Here is a 19,349-nt window from a genome sequence, read left to right as displayed (position 1 = left end):
AATACACATTTTACATATAAATGTTTTCAAGTTTCATCTGTCTCTGTCAGACTCCAAATTATTGGCAGTAAACAAAAAATAATAACAATGACCAGTAACCTAAAGACTGTAATGTATACATTCATTAATGCATTTAATTTATACATTACTCAAGATATAGAGAAAGAAAGTAGGCAGGAGAAACTTTGCTAAAAACAAGTTGAATGCGCTGGATACGGGAGAAATTAAACTGAATTATTTTGTTATTTTATTATTATTTTGTGGAAGCAGTGCCAACAGCAGTAGCAGTAACTGAAGATGTTGAACAAATCAGATAACTACCTCTGGGTATGTTTAAAGTTCACCAATTTACCATTCAAAATAGCTTTTAAATTTGGTGTTACTTAACAAAAACTGCATAATGCATCATAGGAATCCATCATGGAGAATAATCTTCAACATTAATATGAAAACAAGATTACATTATTATTGAAGTGTGTAGATGATACAGTTCTGCTGTAGCAACTTAAATAGTGAATCATTTCAAAAGCTAGACAAGAATATACCCTGAATGAAACATTGCATCAAACTAATATGATTGTTTGTGATACTGCTGTTCTTTGATGCCATTCCTTTCCATTTCAGCACTCTTGTTCAGCAGTCACTTTATCAGGAGAGTTTAATAGAAGGTAATAATAATAAAAAACAAATCCAGTTATGATTGGACATGATTCTCTTCATGAGTTTAATTTCAGTTGTGAATATACAGAGATATACAGAGGGATGAAGATTAGAAACAAGAGTTTTTCACAAAACTTTTGAAATGTGAACATTACAAAACTTATCTTACCTGATGCTTCCTTCTACCAGAGGAAGAATCAGCTGAGGGAAGCTTACTGCAACAACTTGTGGGATGGAGCCAGGAAGACCCTGGCTACTCTGTGGGATGGACATGGAGCAATATGGCATGGTAAGACACCATGGCCCCTAATGTATGTTATTATTAGGAGAAATTTCCGGTGTACTGGAGTTCAGTACACCACCACCTACTGTGACCTAGAAATATCAGCTCTCTGAAAACGTCAACAAAAACTGTCAAAAAGGTTTTCAGTATTTATTTCGGTAATGATGTCACAAAACCTTTTAAAATTTGCTTGGTAGTACCAATGCCATTTAAATTATACACAGCAAAAGCCAATCAAAACACGAAGAAATTTGTTTATTTCAACGTCGGTTCTTTACTTAAAAAAAGTTGGAATGGAGCCTGTGAGTAATAAACAACACAGTAATTCAAAATAAAACATTATTGTGGCAAAAAATACAGCAATCAAATCTTTCCTGTCGAATGTAGAGTTCAAGTATTTGAAACAATGATGTGTTATAAAATCCACTCATTCAGTTTTCTCGTGAGGACTATAGTATGAGTTTTAGTAATTTTTTCTGTGCCTCTGAAAAGTTTCTGTCTTGGTCTACTTTGTGCCTGTCTTTCCTGCTCAACATATTTCTCATGCTACACACACACACACACACACACACACACACACACACACACACACACACACATACATACACACAAGCAGAGAGAGGCACACCAAGTGTATGCTGACAGGTTGAACAGTACTCTTGGTAACCAACATTTCAGGATGTTAACATTATGATGTCAAGTTGGTGATATAAAGTTAACAACTTGAACTCTTACTTTAAATTCTGTGTACAGATCCAGATGTCTGTCTTTGTGCTGCTTGGAAAAATTTGGTGCGGTTTCTTAGTTTGTTCCAAATGTTCTGTGACACTGTTTGTATTCTGAGTTTTGATAGTCCATAACTTGTCTGTGATCATCTGATTCAAACACTCATTATCTCATTTTGAGGAGTTTTTTTCTCCCCACAAGTTACTGTTGACATGTTGCTGGACCCACACTTGCCAACACCACTCTGGAGAAGTCAGTCTCCAATAGCCTACCAATGACAGCTGCTGTACTTTTGGTACCATAAAATAAGTACTGTCATGTTTTAGAATTTTGGTATTGACTTGGCACTGAAGTACTATTCCTCATGACATCTAAAATTTCAACTTTGAACCAAAGCAAGCAAAAAAGTATGATCTATGAATTTAAGCTTGACAAAAGTAACCAAGTTTTCCTTTGATTCATTTTTGAGGATAGCTTGTTAGGGTTCAGTATGGCTAAACACAAGTGCAGTGGCTCTGCCCTCCGGTTCAGTGAATTTTATGTGGGTTTCTGTGTGTGCTTGTGTTTTTTGTTGTTGAATTATGGTATGGTCTAGTCATTAACAGGAACTTCAAGAAGTTTAACAACAAACCTGTTACAACCCTGCTGCCTAGAGAGACCTGGGGCAGTGACAAAATAGCTAACCAGAATTAACAATGGTCATTTTATTGAAATGAAGGTATTTAACAAAAATATCGACCACAGCAGGTAAAAAGAAGGAACTAAAGGGGGAGGAGGAGGTGCTACTCAAATAAAATTAATAATTAAAGCTGCAAGCAGCGTTGAACGGGCCCTCGCATCCTTCTTGGTAAGTAAATCCGTGTCCACTATGTGACGCTGCGACTGACAGTGTACTTCGGCCCATGGATGTGATGAGGGCCAGACTCGGATCGTACACGTAAAGTTTAAGACAGATTGGAATATGTACAGGCCAGTTACACTGCATTTCCTGTGTCATGGCAAATTGTTGAAGTTGTGCTAGCTGCCATTTCCATGCCCTAAGACTTTTGCAGAGCATTTTGATCACTTTTTATCACCCATGGCTCGAGTACATCCTTGCCAAATTTAACCTTTGTTGGGGTTACCCTGTTTGAGTTTATAGCTTTTGAAAAAGTGCAAAAATTGGAACGAAGTGTTCCAAAAATCGACACATAATTCTAAATGGCCGACTTCCTGTTGTACCTTTATTTTGTGAGGTAAATTTTTGTGCGCCTTGTCTGTAAATGTCACCAGGTCCGGACTCTGATCACACATGTAAAGTTACAGGCAGATTGGAGCATGTACAGGCTAGTTACACAGCACTTCCTGTCCATCTACCAGGTGGCGCTATGACTGTGACTGTATATCAGCATATGGATGTCATCAGGACCAGACTCTGATCACACGTGAAATTTCAGGCTGATCGGAGCATGTACAGGGCCGTTACACAGTGTTTCCTGTTTCATGGCGAATTGTTGAAATTCCGCGGACCACCGTGGCCACACCCTCTGACTTTTGTGGAGCATTTTGCTCATTTTTGATCACCCATGACTGGTGTACTTCCTGGACAAATTTCAGCTCTGTCGGGGTTACCCTGTTTGAGTTTATAGCTTTTGAAAATGTGCAAAAACCTGGTCCAAAATATGACACATAATTCAAAATGGCTGACTTCCTGTTGCGTTTTGGGCATGGTTGCCGAGACTTTTTTGTGCATCTTGACATGTTACATATTTGTACCAAATTTCATAGCTCTAGCCGACACGTGCTGGCCATAGTTCTTGTTTGAAAATTTCCAGGTGGTGCTGTAGAGCCATTTTGCCATGCAGTTCCCCTAAAATATAAAGTTTTTCACCAGTCCTGATGTGTGTGCAAATTTTCACAGGTTTTTGAGTAGTTTTAGGCCTTCAAATTTGTGATTCAAAAGTCGGTGCAAGAGAGAATAATAATTCCTTTCATTACAATAGGGTCTTCGCACCATTCGGTACTCGGACCCTAATTATAGCCAAAGGAGGACTTCTGCTGTAAGTTTTTGTACATTTATCCTAAACAGCAGTGCAAAAATAAAATCTGCAAAAAACAAAAACTACCTTGTCTGCCCTAATCTAGCAAAAATGGACAGGAAATAACACCCCTGTCTGAAGTCTAACAGGCTTGTTCTATCACAAAGGAAGTTTATCATGTGCAGAGACCCTTTCTTAGCCCTCAAACCTCACACTAGGTAGTAAGTATCTCTTGCAAAACTTGAGTAATCATCTAACACAGACAAATGGTCGGGCTACACAACACGCTGAAGCTGCTGCCGAATGACAGTACTAGACACTACAATCCAATTTGCATCTACTCACCTGCTGACCATGATACTAATATCCCTCTACTATGACTGTTGACAATGTGCATATAGATTAAATCCTGCATAGCTTTATTTGCATAGTGTGACAGAACATAAGCTTAAGTTAAACTAGGGCTGGGCGATAAATCGATTTTATCGATTAATTCGACTTTGTACTTAATGTCGATTTGTTTTAATGAAAATCGATTTTCTCATCAACATCCGCCACCAGCGCCTGCCACTGGGCTCCTGTAGTTCAGAGTGCGCGCCCCCCTCCCCCCCACGCTTGATACACAAACAACATGGCGGCGAGCGGTGCAGATCTAAAGGCGCGTGTCCACTAGATGCGATTTTCCCGCACGGCAACGCACCGCATCAGAAAATCGCACGGACGGCGGGCGGTCACTAGCGGACCACAACATGGTCACATGACAGCGCTGAGCAACAGCAGGCCGCTACGTGGTGACGTCACCGAGCTTTCAGCTGGACAGTCCGGCAGACAAGTCAGATAAACACAGCGGCTCGGCCGCAAATTTTCCTTTTTATTTCAAAAAACACGTCAGTGAAAAGTATTTCTGAAAGCATTTGAGGCAAGAAATAATCTGCAGCAGCTGAATCTGTCCTCGTTTTAGGTCACCGACGCCTAGTTTAGAAGTTTGAGGACAGTTTCCACACGCCGCATCTAATTTGCATAAAGTAGAAGTCAGTCTACTTTATGTAAATGAGCTGCAGCCCTCTCCAGCGGGAAACGCACTGCAACTGGACCAGCATGCCACATGCGGCGCGTTTCCAGCTGCAATGCGGTGAGTTTGCCCCGAGAGGGCTGCAGCTCATTTGCATAAAGTAGACTGGACTCCAACGTGCGGAGATTAGGTAGGGGGTAAAAAAAAAAAATCGGATAAATTGTGAATCGGGATTTTTTGTGAAAAAAGCTGAGTTTTTTTTTTTTTTTTTTTTTGGCCATATCGCCCAGCCCTAAGTTAAACATTAAATTTGTGTGTTGTACCTGCTGAAACTAAATGTCATGCACTATGAGTCAATATGTACACACCATAAACAAGGTAGCTTAACTGCAGCTCCTTTACAGAACACAAACACTGTCGTACTTTGACTTTGTGAAATAAGGCTTTACAGTCTCACACTGAAACGACTGCTGATATAAACGTTACTTTAAATTAATAGTTCACTGAAAATACCATGGTCATTCATACCGACATTTTAAACTTTACTCCTGTTTTACATGCTAAACAGGCATCGTAGCTAAGGTTAGATTACTTGTTGATGTGCTGCTCAAGGCTCTCTGCACAGAGTTCTCAAAGGAACAGTAGCACGGACATTTCTAGAACATCACTCTCACAGCAGATCATCTGGTAAGTGTGGGTCAGTTATGCAAAGAAGAAGAAGGTGAACCACATTATCCTCCAGACAGAAAAACCACTGACTTGCGGTTGGCATTTCAGTGCAGTTACCACACATGCACCCTCTCCACACCTGTGGTGGCAGCTCCTCTATCTCTAGACAAACTTGAGACTGGATACTTTTCTTTCTCCTCACAAGCCTGAAAGTGTGGGTACTGGGTTTGTGGGAATGTCATCAAAATATGTTTCAGCTTTGTCTTCTGCCATTTTTTTGTTCTGAGTAACAAGAACAATATTTTGCTTGACCATGGCTGCTTTCCTCTTCGGTCAACTTCCTACCAACCAGCTTCATGATGTATGCTATAAGACTTTACAACATCAGCATCACTGGCTGATGTTAACATAAACTGGACTATATCATTACCACCCCAAACCATAAAATTTGCACTGACATTCTTGCACTGCACATCTCTGCACTTTTAAACTTTATTTTTATTTTTATTTTTTCTGTCAAAAAATTTTGCCACCCTTGTATATATTGTAAATAAAGCTGCTGTAACAATGTAAATTTCCCCTTTATCTTATCGTAATCTGGCGACAAGCCGCAGTGAAAGCATGAGTTAGAGGCAAACATAAATTAATTAGAATTTATTTGTGCAATTGATTTAGGTCTAAAATTTATAAAAAAATTTTTGATGTGCCAGCAATCTCTGTGTCTGTCTCAGCGTCCTCTAGAACAAATAGTAGACACACATTAACATGAACAGAAGCAGCGTAATCACTACGCAATTTTGTGTGTGTGATCCACTAGTAAGATCTGAATACAGATCAACAGGAAGCCCAAGAGAATTTGCTGTCTCCTCGGGAGCAGGAGGCACTCCAGGGTCTCACAGGACATTAACAGGACGCTGAACAGCTGGTTTGTCAGTGAGTGAAATGAAGCCAATAAACATGAATGGCTGAAAGCAAGGATCGAGAGGTTGCATACCCTGGACATCAGAACTTTTAATGTGAAGCTCTGCTTGATTTACATCTACACATTTCTGTTACTGCAGGATCTGCTGCGCTGCAGCCTGTGATAACATGTTTAGAATTCATGGCAGTAAAAACCCTTTTGGCTTTTTTTGTTTGGACCCAGTAAATGACCATATTTGGCATGTACAGCAGGGTTGAGGCAGGCCATTTCTGGAGAGGACATGAACATGGTCTCATGCCTCAACAAATATTAATGACCACTACATTTGTGGTAAGTGAGCATACCTTCTATTAATTTAGAAACACAATGATGCACCTCTTTATCACCTCCAATAGAATTAGCTCCCTTAGGGAATCAAAACTATAACCTTTAAAGCTGTGCTGCATTTATTAAACAGAGTTCTCTTTTCCCTCGCAAACCCAACATGAGTCTGACTATGAGACTTTTAGATTTCAATTTTTTTTTCAATAACCTTCAGGTTCCAGTTTATACATTTGTAGAAGAGGGGCTTTCACCACATTATAATCTAGGCTAGTTTCAGGAGGTAGTTTGGCTACAATCTCTTGGATTTTGTCATATATTTTACATTGGGGCAGGTGTGGATACACATCCCACAACCACCAACATTTTAGCAATATGCCGAAATGCTGAACAATCCATCTACAGCCACGTCAGCACCTGTAGAGGTGCAAGGCATTCTCTCATGCTTACAGCTACCCGTATTCAGAGACACATGAGAGAACTGCACAACAAGCTGAAGCTGCCACCGAATGACAATGATCTCTTTTGAAGGCAGGTACTGGAATTGTTTACAGGCCTGTAGCAGGTTCTGATCCAATCAGATCAGGAGGAGCATTTTCTCAGAAAATAAGTTATTTTGGTAGAACCAAGCAACTCGAAATGGAAGACGCGAAACAGTATGATGGCTATATTGATATATTCATTGGCATGAATGAGAGACAGGTAGCAAAAAAATACTGAAGATCTCCAAGACAGCCGTTCATCACACCAAGAAAAAACAAGCTGAACATGGTACTACCAAAATGCTAGCTGGTCGCGGCAGGAAATGTCTTTCCACCCTATGAGATGATTGTGCACTCATCTGTTCCTGTGTCAGGAATCGTCATCAGACCTCCACTGACCTTAAAAATGAGTAGGTACTGTTGAGAAATGTGACTTGTTCGGCAAGGACAGTTCGAAACTGACTTCTTGAAGCTAGTCTGAAGTCAGGCAGGGCATGGAAGAAGCCCTTCAGCAACGAAAGGCAGAGGAAAGCCCGGTTACTCTTTGCTGGGGAACAAGGATTGGACTGTTGATGATTGGGCTAAGGTTTTCTTTAGTGATTAATCCAATTGTCAGTTGATGCCCACTCCAGCCAACGTACTGGTTAGGAGGAAGCCGGGAGAAGCCTACAAACCAGACTGTCTTTCCCCTACAGTAAAACATGGGGGGTGGATCAGTGATGATCTGGGGTTGTTTCAGTATGGGTGGAACAGGGCAAATGCAATTATGTGAAGGGTGAATGACCCAGGTCATGTACAGGGCTACTCTTGAAAACAGTCTTCTTCCATCAGCTGGAAAACTCTTTCCTGCCTCGAATGTCTGGATTTTCCAACAAGACAATGCCTCTTGTTACACAGCAAGGTCAGTTGGAGCCTGGATAGAGAACCAGAACATTGGAACCATGTCTTGTATTGCTCAATCACCAGATCTAAGTCCAATTGAAAACCTGTGGAATATCATCACATTATCTCAAACATTATCTCCAGCATGTACAGTACCTACTGCCAAGCATGGTGGAGGCGGTATCATGGTTTGGGGATGCATGCGTGCTGCTGGTGTTGGTCATCTAACTGTCTGTGATGGCACATTGTACCATTCTTGACACCCACATGGTCCCTTCTGCACTGTTCCATTGAAGTCAAAACTGGATGTTTCAACAAGGTAATGCCCTTTGCCACACTTCCAGGGACAGTAGAACTTGGCTGCAGAAGCACAGTATCCAGGTCTTCATAGCCAGCTCAGTCCCCGGACATGAGCCCCATTGAAAATCTGTGATAAATTATCAAAAGATCGTTTCAAAGCCTACACCAAAGAATTTAGAAGAATTAAAAGCAATAATTCAAGAAGAATGGGATAAGATTACCTCTCAACAGTGTGAAAGGTTCGTGGGGAACATGCCAGCCAGGATTAGAGTTCTACTGCGTGCAAATGCCAGGACTACTATATATTAATTTGATGATGTGGTGGCTTATTTTTTGTTCAGTTTTAAACACATTCTCTATTTGTTGAACTGTCAGTGTTGAGAACTGATATATTTAAATTGTCAAGAATTTAGCTTTGTTAGTTTTTCTTGTAAACAATAAACAACAAATGTCATTTGTATTTGTTTGTCTGTGTAATGCAGCCATACCTTTTTAAACACAAAAAAGATTTTTCTACAAATATTTCATTTATTTGATAATATTTAAAATTGTGTAAAATTTTAAGGATGTCAGACAACCTTTTTTCCACCACTGTATGATTAGTCCCCCGCAACTATCACAGGGATGAGAATTTTCCGCGGATCCGCGGAATTCCGAGTTTTTTTCCGCCGAAAGTATAGTTTTTGTGAATTGTGTAAATCCGTTGAGAAAATTGTAGGGGGGGTAGGGGTAGGCAAGCGGCCGGCTGGCCGACGCGTCGCGAGCCGAGGCTTGTGATGACCATCCCGCCACCGACATCTTTCGGCAACGCGCATTGCAAAATCAGATACAGCTGTGAGAACGGAAATCGGCATTGCTATCTGTAAACATCACTCGCTATTTATGTTAATGACAACATCCGCCTATTTTCGGCGGAGGGGGGGCGCCTTCGGCAGACATTTTCAGAGTTTTTTTCCATTTGTCATTCTCATCCCTGCTATCATCACGCCGTTAGGATGAGCAAGTGGTAGCTGAACATCAGCTCCCTCATCAAGAAGACTAAGCAGAGGGTGTACTTCCTGCAGCAGCTAAAGAAGTTCAACCTGCCAAAGACAACGATGGTTCACTTCTGTACTTCTGAAATTGAATTCATCCTCCTACAGCACCGTCCATGGATGTTCATCTGGCACGCTGCTGCCACTGCTGAGGACAAAACCAGAATGCAGCATATCATCTGCTCAGCCGAAAAGATGATTGACTGCAAACTCACGACCCTCCAGGATCTTAAAGTGTGCTGGGAAGATAGAAAGTGTTCGAGGCCCTCTTCTGTGGCAGAAGGATTTATAAACCCTTGATTACACTTACTGCTAATTTGATTTGATTTGCTGCTTACTGTTATGCACTGTAACATCAAGTCATATTCCTTGTATGTGAAAACCTACTAGACAATAAAACCTTTCTGATTCTAATAAATGTCAGTGACTTTGTTTTGCATCTGCTCTTGAATCTCTTAAGAACATGTCATCATTTACTGCTTTTTGAGATCCTTTAGCCTACTTTACAATGCCAGAAAGTTCTATGTACATGATATTTAAATTCGACAACCCTGGCAGTAATCATACAGTGGGAAATAAGTTTTTGATCCCCAGCATATTTCATGATTTTGGCCACGTACGAAAAATGAGCTGTCTATAATTTAATATAATTGGTTTATTGTAACTATGAGAGGCACAATATCACCAAAAAAGTCCAGATAAATTACGTAACAGTTAAAAATTAATTTCCAGTTGATCAAGGAAAATAAGTATTTGATCCCCAAACATGACTTAGTATTTGGTGGAGTAGACGTCTGACGTTTCTTGTAGTTGGTCATCAGGTTTGAACACATCTCAGGAGGTATTTTAGACCACTCCTCTTGACAGATTCTCTCCAGATAATTGAGGGTCTGAGGCTGTGGCTTAGAATCTCGAAGCTTCAGCTCCCTCCATAGATTTTCTATAGGATTAAGGTCTGGAGACTGGCTGGACCACCATGTCACCTTAATGTGCTTCTTCTTCAGCCACTCTTTTGTTGCCTTGGCCATATGGTTTGGGTCATTATCTTGTCAGAAGACCCTCCCATGACCTATTTTAAGTGCTCTGGCTATGGGAAGGAGGTTCTCATGCAAGATTTCTTGGTACATAGCTCCATTCAATGTTCCTTGATGCGTTGCAGTCATCCTGTACCCTTGACAGAGAAACAGCCCAAAAGCATAATGTTTCAACCTTTGTGCCTGACTGTAGGGATGGTGGTCTTGGGCTCATAGTCAGTATTCTTCTCTCTCCAAACACAGCTGGTCGGATTGGTGTCAGAGAGCTACGTTTGGGTGTTATCTGACCAAATCACATTCCTCCAAGCCTCCTTCCTGAATATTATTCAAATGCTCATTGGCAAACTTCAGACGGACCCGTGCATGTGCATTCTTGAGACAAGGGACCCTGTGGGTGGTGCTGCAGGATTTTATACAATTACAATGGTTACCAATGGTTTTCTTGGTGACTGTAATCCCAACTGCCTTGAGATCATTAAAAAGTTCCTCATGTAGTTCTGGGATTATCCTTAACCTTTCTGATGATCAGAGATACTGCACGAGGTGAGATCTTATGTGGAGCTCCAGACCAAGGGTGACTGATTGTTTGTCTTTCCTCCATTTGTGAGTGATTGCACTGGCAGTTGTCACCCTCTGCGCAAGATCCTTGCCAATGGTCTTGTAACCCTCTCTTATGAAGCTCTACAATCTTGTCTCTGACATCTTTGGATGCTCTTTGGTCTTGCCCATCATGGTGAAGTTGAAGATGAAAAGTGGAATTGGATAGATTTCTTTCACATATGTACATCTAACTGGTAAATAGAATCTAATAATCTGAACTAAAGATAAGATCTCCTTATCTTTATCTTTAGTTCAGATTATTAGTTTCTAAAGCAGAATGGGCCTGCTGGTAGGAAGGGGATCAAATAATTATTTCCCTTGATTAATGGAAAATGTTTTTTTAGAACTGTTAGATCATGTGTTTTTGCTGGATGTTTTTGTTGATATGCTGTCTTTTACAGTTAAAATAGACCCACCATCCAAATTATAGGCTGCTTGTTTTTTTTTTTGTATGTGGCCAAAATCATGAAATGGTCAGTGGATTAAACATTTACTTCCCTTACCGTATTTAGGTGTGACTGGTAAAATTGAACCCAATTGCCAAATGAATTTGGTCATTTGGTTGATTGGTATCTAAGGGGACAATTACTTTTTCACATACAGCAAGGAGAGACTGGAGAGCATTTATCCTTTAATAAATAAAACCATTTAATAAAGGGATTTTGTGTTTTCTTGGGTTATGTTTGTTTTATAATAAAATTAGCTTGATGGTCTGACACAAATATATGTGGAGAACGGAGCAAATACTTTTTCACAGCACTGTACATGTTTTTTGCAAGTGTATGTTGACTTTTCCTTACAACTGCGTGCTTGAGTGTCTGTATGTTAGGTTTGTACCAGAAAGGATGTTTCTTTGTTTTGACGTCATATTTTCTATGTGCACAGGAATGAACATACTGCATGTGTTAAGAGAAGCAGAATGTTCTTTGTTTCCTTTGTGTGTGTGTGTGTGTGTGTGTGTGTGTGTGTGTGTGTGTGTGTGTGTGTGTGTGTGTGTGTGTGTGTGTGTGTGTGTGTGTGTGTGTGTGTGTGTGTGTGTGTGAGATCCATGCAGTACAATGGTACCAGGTTAAGAAAGATGATGGTTCTTCTGCATGCAAGAAGCTGTAATATGTCACCTGCAAAGCTTTTAATTAACACGTGTGTGCGTGCATACTCACTTTACATTTAGTGCCCTTAAACTTTTTCATACTACAGTATGTTTTTCTTATTTGCATATTTTGGTGTGTTTTTTCTAAGGTACATTAGAATTTATGTTCACAGCGCCACAACACTTATCAGCTTCTAATACAGCAGCATGTATACCTCTTGTACTAATACTTCATGTACCTGTGCCAGGCTATGAGATACATGGGATGGAAAAGATTCCTGACAAAGGACCAGCTCTGATAGTGTATTATCATGGAGCCATCCCAGTCGACTACTACTACTTCCTGGCCAATGTTATCATCCAGAAAGGACGGACCTGCCACTCTGTGGCTGACCACTTCCTCTTCAAGATCCCAGGTACTCACTCTGACATATTGCACACACACATTAATGCACACACAATGATTTTACACAAGTAATGCTTACTATGCATGTAACATGTCTTTTTTGTCTACACTTTCTTGTGTGTATAATATTCCCAATTTGAAGAGTGTTAGGTTCTGAGCCACAGTAGTAGAGGAAAAACATCACTCTCACCCAAATAAACCCTCTTTTCGACCGGGGTGCAGCCCATTCGGAGTTGGAGCCGGCGCCCGACTTTGCGCCGGTTTTTTGTGTTTCGACCACCGGAGCTGCGGCTCCGGGCTCCAAAAACTGGGGCCGTTTCGGGCACCAACTCGTTGCTGGGCCAGAGGTGGCCAGAGTTGAGAGCCGAGCACGTCACGGGCAGAGGGCGGGGTGACATCTAAAAACATCTAAAAAGATAAACATAGATATGGTCATCAACTTATTGCGCGTTTAACCGCTAAGTAGTCAATGCAAGCGTAGTCTAAGCTAAGTAGCTAAGCTAACGCTAGCACGTTTACTGTTAAGTATCCAAACGTCTTTGATAATTACCTTTCTTCTCAAACGTGATCGCCGGGCATTGGAACGGCGACGCCGATGGGTAACCCCTAACAGAAGGTTTTGCTGTTCAGCGATGGCGAGACAGACTAGCAAAGCCATGTACACCACTCCAATGAAGTCCTCCATTGTTGTTGTGTGGGTTTCCGTACGGCGTGAACGCTGTTGAACGGCTATGTACGCAGTACGTACACACGTTTTGTGGTGGCGCAATGACGCAGCTCCAACTTTGCTCCTTCTGAGTGGAAACACAAACCCGTTCTGGGGCGGCACGAGATTTGAACCAAAAAAGCACTGGCTCTCAACTTTGAACCAACCTAGCACCTGGTGCTCTTTGGTCGAAAGCCCCTATAAGATAGACCCGAATATACCCGAAATTAGGATTACAAAGCAGGGGTTTGTGTCCACATTGATCAGTGTTAATGTTAATTTAATTCTGTTCTTTTAGTTTCTCTATTCAGCAAAAGCCTTCTTTGTGTTTTGGGAGTAGTGATATTTGGTAGTAGCCAAAAATTGCAATTTTCTATTTCCATGAGCAGAAATGAAGAAGTATCTGCAATTGATGCAGTGACCAAAGTGCAAGTTTATGTGTTCCTCCTTTAAAATTCAAAATTCATAACCAAATTTAGTGAAAAATAAACAAAAGAAACAGGTTAGCAATTTATTTGGCCGTGATTTATTTCTACATCTTCACACAGTGGTGGAAAAAAAGGTTTTGGGACACCCCATGCATTTGCCAAAATATTGCATTAAGAATCACTCTTAGGTCTTTAAGTGCAATTTCCTTTAGTACAGTCAGCCAAAGTATTAAACAAATCCAAAAAAAGCCATTAAGAACTTAAAATTGATTGGTTCCATAAAAATACACAGGATATTTACAGTATTTTGTAATTTTGGTACGAGTTTTTATTAAAAGACACCATTTTTGTTGCCGTGCTTTGTGTCTATATAAAGCCAGCACATTTAAAAGTTCTTCAGAGACAAAAATAGCTAAAACAAGGAACCTAACACAGGAAACATGCCTGAAGATACAGATTCTCAGCCAGGAAGGGTACAGCTGCCGCCAGACAGCACGGAAGTGCAGATGTAGATGCAGTCCTTCAGCAGTTGGATACACTGCAGAAATACAGACAAACCAACAGCTTGGAAGTTAAACCAAAATCTGGGCGTCCAAGGGTTTTTTCAGCAAGAAATGACTGCATCCTGATCCGCATGGAGCTTCAGCAGCATTGGTCCAACCAAACTGGTGTCCAGTGTTCCACCCACACTGTACATGGCAGACTTTTAAATCGTGACTTAAGGTCTCACAAGGCTCTCAAGAAGCCCCTGATCAATGAGAGACAGAGGTTAGCCTGGAGTCATTGGACCCAAGCACACAAGAACTGGACAGCCAGGAATTGGAAGAAGATTCTGTGGTCAGATGAGTCAAGTTTCTAGCTTTATCTTCCTCCTGTCAATGTGAGGGTACGCAGAAGGCCAGGTGAAGCATTATCTCCAGCATGTTCAGTTCCTACTGTCAAGCATGCTGGAGTCAGTATCATGATTTGAGGATTCATGACTGCTGAATGCAGAATGGGACAAGATTACCCCTCAACAGTGTGAAGACTCGTGGGGAACAAGCAAGCAGTCCGGTCAGAGATTGTGAACAATAAAACAGTAATCCAAGCTGAAGTCGCAGACGTGCAGATGGGCATACTGGAGGTTAAAGGCGGACTATCAACAAGGTCTGACGATGTGGCTTCTTTACAAACTACAATAACCAACCTACGGACCCAAGTGACATCTCTAACAGAATGATGCGAGGACATGGAGGGGCGAATGAGATGGGGAAACATCCATATCATCGGTATCGATGAGCAGCCAGATTCCAGCTCCCCTACTGCAGTGGCCAAAGTTATCAGAGAAGTACCAGCCATGAATCAGGACATAAAAATTGACCGTTGTCATCGCACACCTGTCCCTACTAGACTGGGAGACTGAGAGAAGCTGCGAGTGATCTTGCTAAATTACACTACGACGGTGATTCTGAGGCGGGTCCGGGACCGAGCACTACTGATGTACAGTGGAAAGCGGATTGCCACATTCCCCGATTATACCGCCAATGTCGCCAAAGCCAGAGCTGTGTTCACGGACATAACGAAGACTTTACGGGGACAAAGAGGAGTCCGCTACGGCTTAGTGTACACTGCTAAGCTCCAGATTTCACACAAAGATGAGGTCAGAGAGTTTGTGGATTCCAAGAAAGCCTTTAAGTATGTTCAGGAGATAGTTGTCCCCTCTACAGTCTAAGGACTAAGTGTATCCTTATACTTAATGTGAACAACAGTGAAAATTGCTGATCATAATGTCTGACTCTTAAACCCTTATACACTCCTCAAAAAAATTAAAGGAACACTTTGAAAATACATTATATTTTAATGGGAAAAAATAACAAGCTGGATATCTACATTGATATGGACTGGATAATGTGTTAAGAACGAAAACATGCCACGTCGCTTGATGGAAATGAAAATTAGCAACCTACAGAGGGCTGAATTCAAGACACCCCACAAGTCAAAGTGAAAAAATGATGTGGCAGGCTGGTTCATCTTTCTGAAATTCCTTGCCAGCAACTCAAAATGGTACTCAGTAGTTTGTATGGCCACCACGTGCTTGTGTGCATGCCTGACAATGTCGGGGCATGCTCTTAATAAGACGAACGATGGTGTCCTGAGGTATCTCCTCCCAGATCTGGACCAGGACATCACTGAGCTCCTGGACAGTCTGAGGAGCAACCTGGTGGTGTTGGATGGAGCAAAACATAATGTTCCAAAGGTGTTCTATTGGATTTAGGTCAGGTGAGTATTGGGGCCAGTCAATGGTATCAATTCCTTCATCCTCCAGGAACTGCCTGCGTACTCTTGCCACATGAGGACAGGCATTGTCGTGCACCAGGAGGAATCCAGGACCACTGCACCAGTGTAGAGTCTGATAATGGGTCCAATGATTTCATCCTGATACCTTATGGCAGTCAGAGTGCCATTGTCTAGCCTGTAGAGGTCTGTGCATCCCTCAGTGAATATGCCTTCCCAGACCATCACTGACTCATCACCAAACCGGTCATGCTAAACCATGTTACAGACAGCATAACGTCCTCCGCGGCTTCTCCAGACCCTTTCATGTCTGTCGCATGTGCTCATGATGAACCTGCTCTCATCTGTGAAAACCACAGGGTGGCAGTGATGGACCTGTCAATTCCTGTGTTCTATGGCAAATGCCATCCGAGCTCCACAGTGTCGGGCAGTGAACACAGGGACCACTACAGGACGTTGGGCCCTCAGACCTTCCTCATGAAGTCCGTTTCTGATCGTTTGGTCAGAGACATTCACACCAGTGGCCTGCTAGAGGTCATTTTGTAGGGCTCTGGCAGTGCTCATCCTGTTCCTCCTTGCACAAAGGAGCAGATACCTGTCCTGCTGATGGGTTGAGGACCTTCTACGGCCATGTCCAGCTCTCTTAGAGTAACTGTCTGTCTCCTGGGACCTCCTTCATGCTCTTGAGACTGTGCTCGGAGACACAGCAAACCTTCTGGCAATGGCACGTATTGATGTGCCATCATGGAGGAATTGGACTCCCTATGCAACCTCTGTACGGTCCAGGCATCGCCTCATGCTACCACTAGTGACACTGACCCTAGCCAAATGCAAAACTATTGAAAAACAGTCAGAAAACATGAGGAGGGAAAAAAATGTCAGTGGCCTTCACGTATACAACCATTCCTGTTTTGAGGGGTGTCTCAGTGTTACCCCTCTAGTGCGCCTGTTTCTAATTTCATTAACACCAAAGCAGCTGAAACTGATTAAAAACCACTTCTTTTACTTACTTGACCAGCTCAGTATCCCAGAAGTTTAACTGTCTTGATGCAATACTTAGATTAAAAAGTGTTCCTTTAATTTTTTTGAGCAGTGTGTTTGTTATCGCTACTCTTCCCCCTAAAAAAAACAAGCTGATGCACTAATAGGAAACTAAAATTATGCATGCTGAAGTTGTTTTCTACTTACCTCTGTTGTTTAATCTTCTGGGTTTGTCCCTTGTTACTTTTGAACAAAAGGCTGTCTGAAGTTTTGTAATCACCAATGGTTGCAGGGGTCTGAATGATGGACACTCTACTTTCTCCTTTTCTGACTCAAGTACCCCCAAGCACAGTCAACTCCATACTAGACTGTGCACCTGCGCTGCTTGATACTTGTAGCCAGGGACTAAGTCCCACTGTTCTACCATCAATGTTAGGTAGTTATGGTCCTAACTGTGGTTTTATGTTTCATGTTTTGATCTTATTGTTCTCAGAGGATCTGTCAGAAATTGAAGTTAAACTTAGTTACAACAGTAGCAGTTTTTGTTTTCCCTTTTTATACCCCGCTGTCTTTGGTTTGTTTACGCTCTTGTTGCTAGTCCATAGGGTCCACATAATACCTACAGTTGTGGTCAAAAGTTTACATACACATGTAAAGAACATAATGTCATGGCTCTCTTGAGTTTCCAGGTATTTCTACAACTCTGATTTTTCTCTGATAGAGTGATTGGAACAGATACTTCTTTGTCACAAAAACATTCATGAAGTTTCTTTTATGTTCTTTTATGACTGTATTATGGGTTAACAGAAAAAGTGACCAAATCTGCTGGGTCAAAAATATACATACAGCAACATGAATTAGCAATTTTGGTGACTTAAGCCGCAGATTTGGTCACTTTTTCTGTTAACCTATAATAAAGTCATAAAAGAACCAAACTTCATGAATGTTTTTTGTGACAAAGAAGTATCTGTTCCAATCACTCTATCAGAGAAAAATCTGAGTTGTAGAAATAACTGGGAACTCAAGAGAGCCACAACATTGTGTTCTTTACATGCGTATGTAAACTTTTGACCACAACTGTAGATCTCCTCCACTGTCGGTTTGCCTCAGCTCCCCATCTCACATTTCCAGTCCTTGGTTCAAAAGCACAGTATCCAGGTCTTATTAACCACTTATTGTAATCAATGAACACACTAAAATTTGTTAACTATAATATCAGGGGTCTTTATAGTCTAATCAAGAGAAAAAAAAATTCTATGGCAACTAAAACAAATTAATTGCCAAATAGCATTTCTTCAGGAAACTCACTTGTCGGATAAAGAACATGAAGGTTGTTGAAGCATCCAACAACAACCTGGATGATCTGAGACACTGTGACAACATATATCAGTTTCCGACAGCATGCATCAGTTTCTGTGAAAACGTGTGAGCCAACCAAAACTTTCAGGATTTACAAAAATAACAAGCCATGGTTCACCTTCACTATCAAACTGCCACAGCTCAGCCACACCAAGGACGATGCCTACAAGAGTGGAGACAGAGACCTGTTCAAGAAGGCCAGGAACTAACAAAGAGATCAAAGAGACTAAGAAGAGCTACTCTAAGAAACTTAAGAACTGGTTCTCAGCCATCAACCCTGCTTCAGTGGAAGAGGCCTTCGAGAAATCACCAATTATAGGAGACCTTCTCCCCTCTGCTGAAGCAAACTCCCAGGGGTGTATCCTGTCTCCACTACTCTTCTCTCTCTACACCAACAACTGCACCTCCAAGCACCCAGCTGTTAAACTCCTGAAATCTGCAGATGACACAGCAGTCATCGGCCTGATTCAGGACGGTGACGAGTCTGCATATCGGCAGGAGGTTGAGCGGCTGGTGATCTGATGCAGCCAGAACAGCCTGGAGCTGTACACACTCAAGACGATGGAAATGATAGTGGACTTAAGGTCAGTCCCCCTAAGACAGTCCTCGTCACTGCTCCCCCTCACCATCAGCAACAGCCCTGTGTCAGCTGTGGAATCCTTCAAGCTTATTGGGACTACAATCTCTCAGGACCTGAAGTGGGAGACGAACATCCGCTCCATCCTGAAAAAGGCTCAGGAAAGGATATATTTCCTCTGACAGCTGAGGAGACACGGCCTGCCACAGGAGCTGTTGATCCAGTTCTACACTGCAGTCATCCAATCTCTCCTGTGCACCTCTGTCACTGTGTGGTTTGGATCAGCCACACAGCAGGACAGAAACAGACTACAGCGCACAGTACAGACCGCAGAGAACATCATCGGAGCCGCCCTGCCCTCTATCCAGGAACTGTACTCTGCTAGAACGAGGAAGAGGGCAGGGAACATCATCAGAGACCCAACTCACCCTGGACATAAACTGTTCTCCCCCCTCCCATCTGGCAAGTGCTACAGAGCCATGTTCACTAAAACCACCAGACACAAAAACAGCTTCTTTCCCACTGCCATCACCCTGATAAACAGCTAAGCCATTCCTCCATACCTGTACAACAGTCAGTATTCCA

General features: G+C 41.9%; 1 protein-coding gene across 2 annotated transcripts in view; it reads left to right on the top strand.

The window, feature by feature from the left end:
- Positions 1-19,349, top strand: part of tmem68 (transmembrane protein 68) — a 62,599-nt gene that overhangs the window by 9,198 nt on the left and 34,052 nt on the right. Inside the window, exons 2-4 of one of the 2 annotated variants that reach the window (XM_055014098.1) lie at positions 625-668; positions 850-949; positions 12,282-12,449. In XM_055014098.1, coding sequence (XP_054870073.1) covers positions 12,299-12,449 — 151 coding nt within the window. In that variant the 5' untranslated portion in view covers positions 625-668; positions 850-949; positions 12,282-12,298. The remainder of the gene's footprint in view (positions 1-624; positions 669-849; positions 950-12,281; positions 12,450-19,349) is intronic. The other variant, XM_023284494.3, reaches the window with a different exon arrangement.

Source organism: Amphiprion ocellaris, chromosome 10 (genome assembly GCF_022539595.1).
Source record: "Amphiprion ocellaris isolate individual 3 ecotype Okinawa chromosome 10, ASM2253959v1, whole genome shotgun sequence".
NCBI classification, from domain to species: domain Eukaryota; kingdom Metazoa; phylum Chordata; class Actinopteri; family Pomacentridae; genus Amphiprion; species Amphiprion ocellaris.
This window is presented reverse-complemented; position numbering and strand designations above follow the sequence as displayed.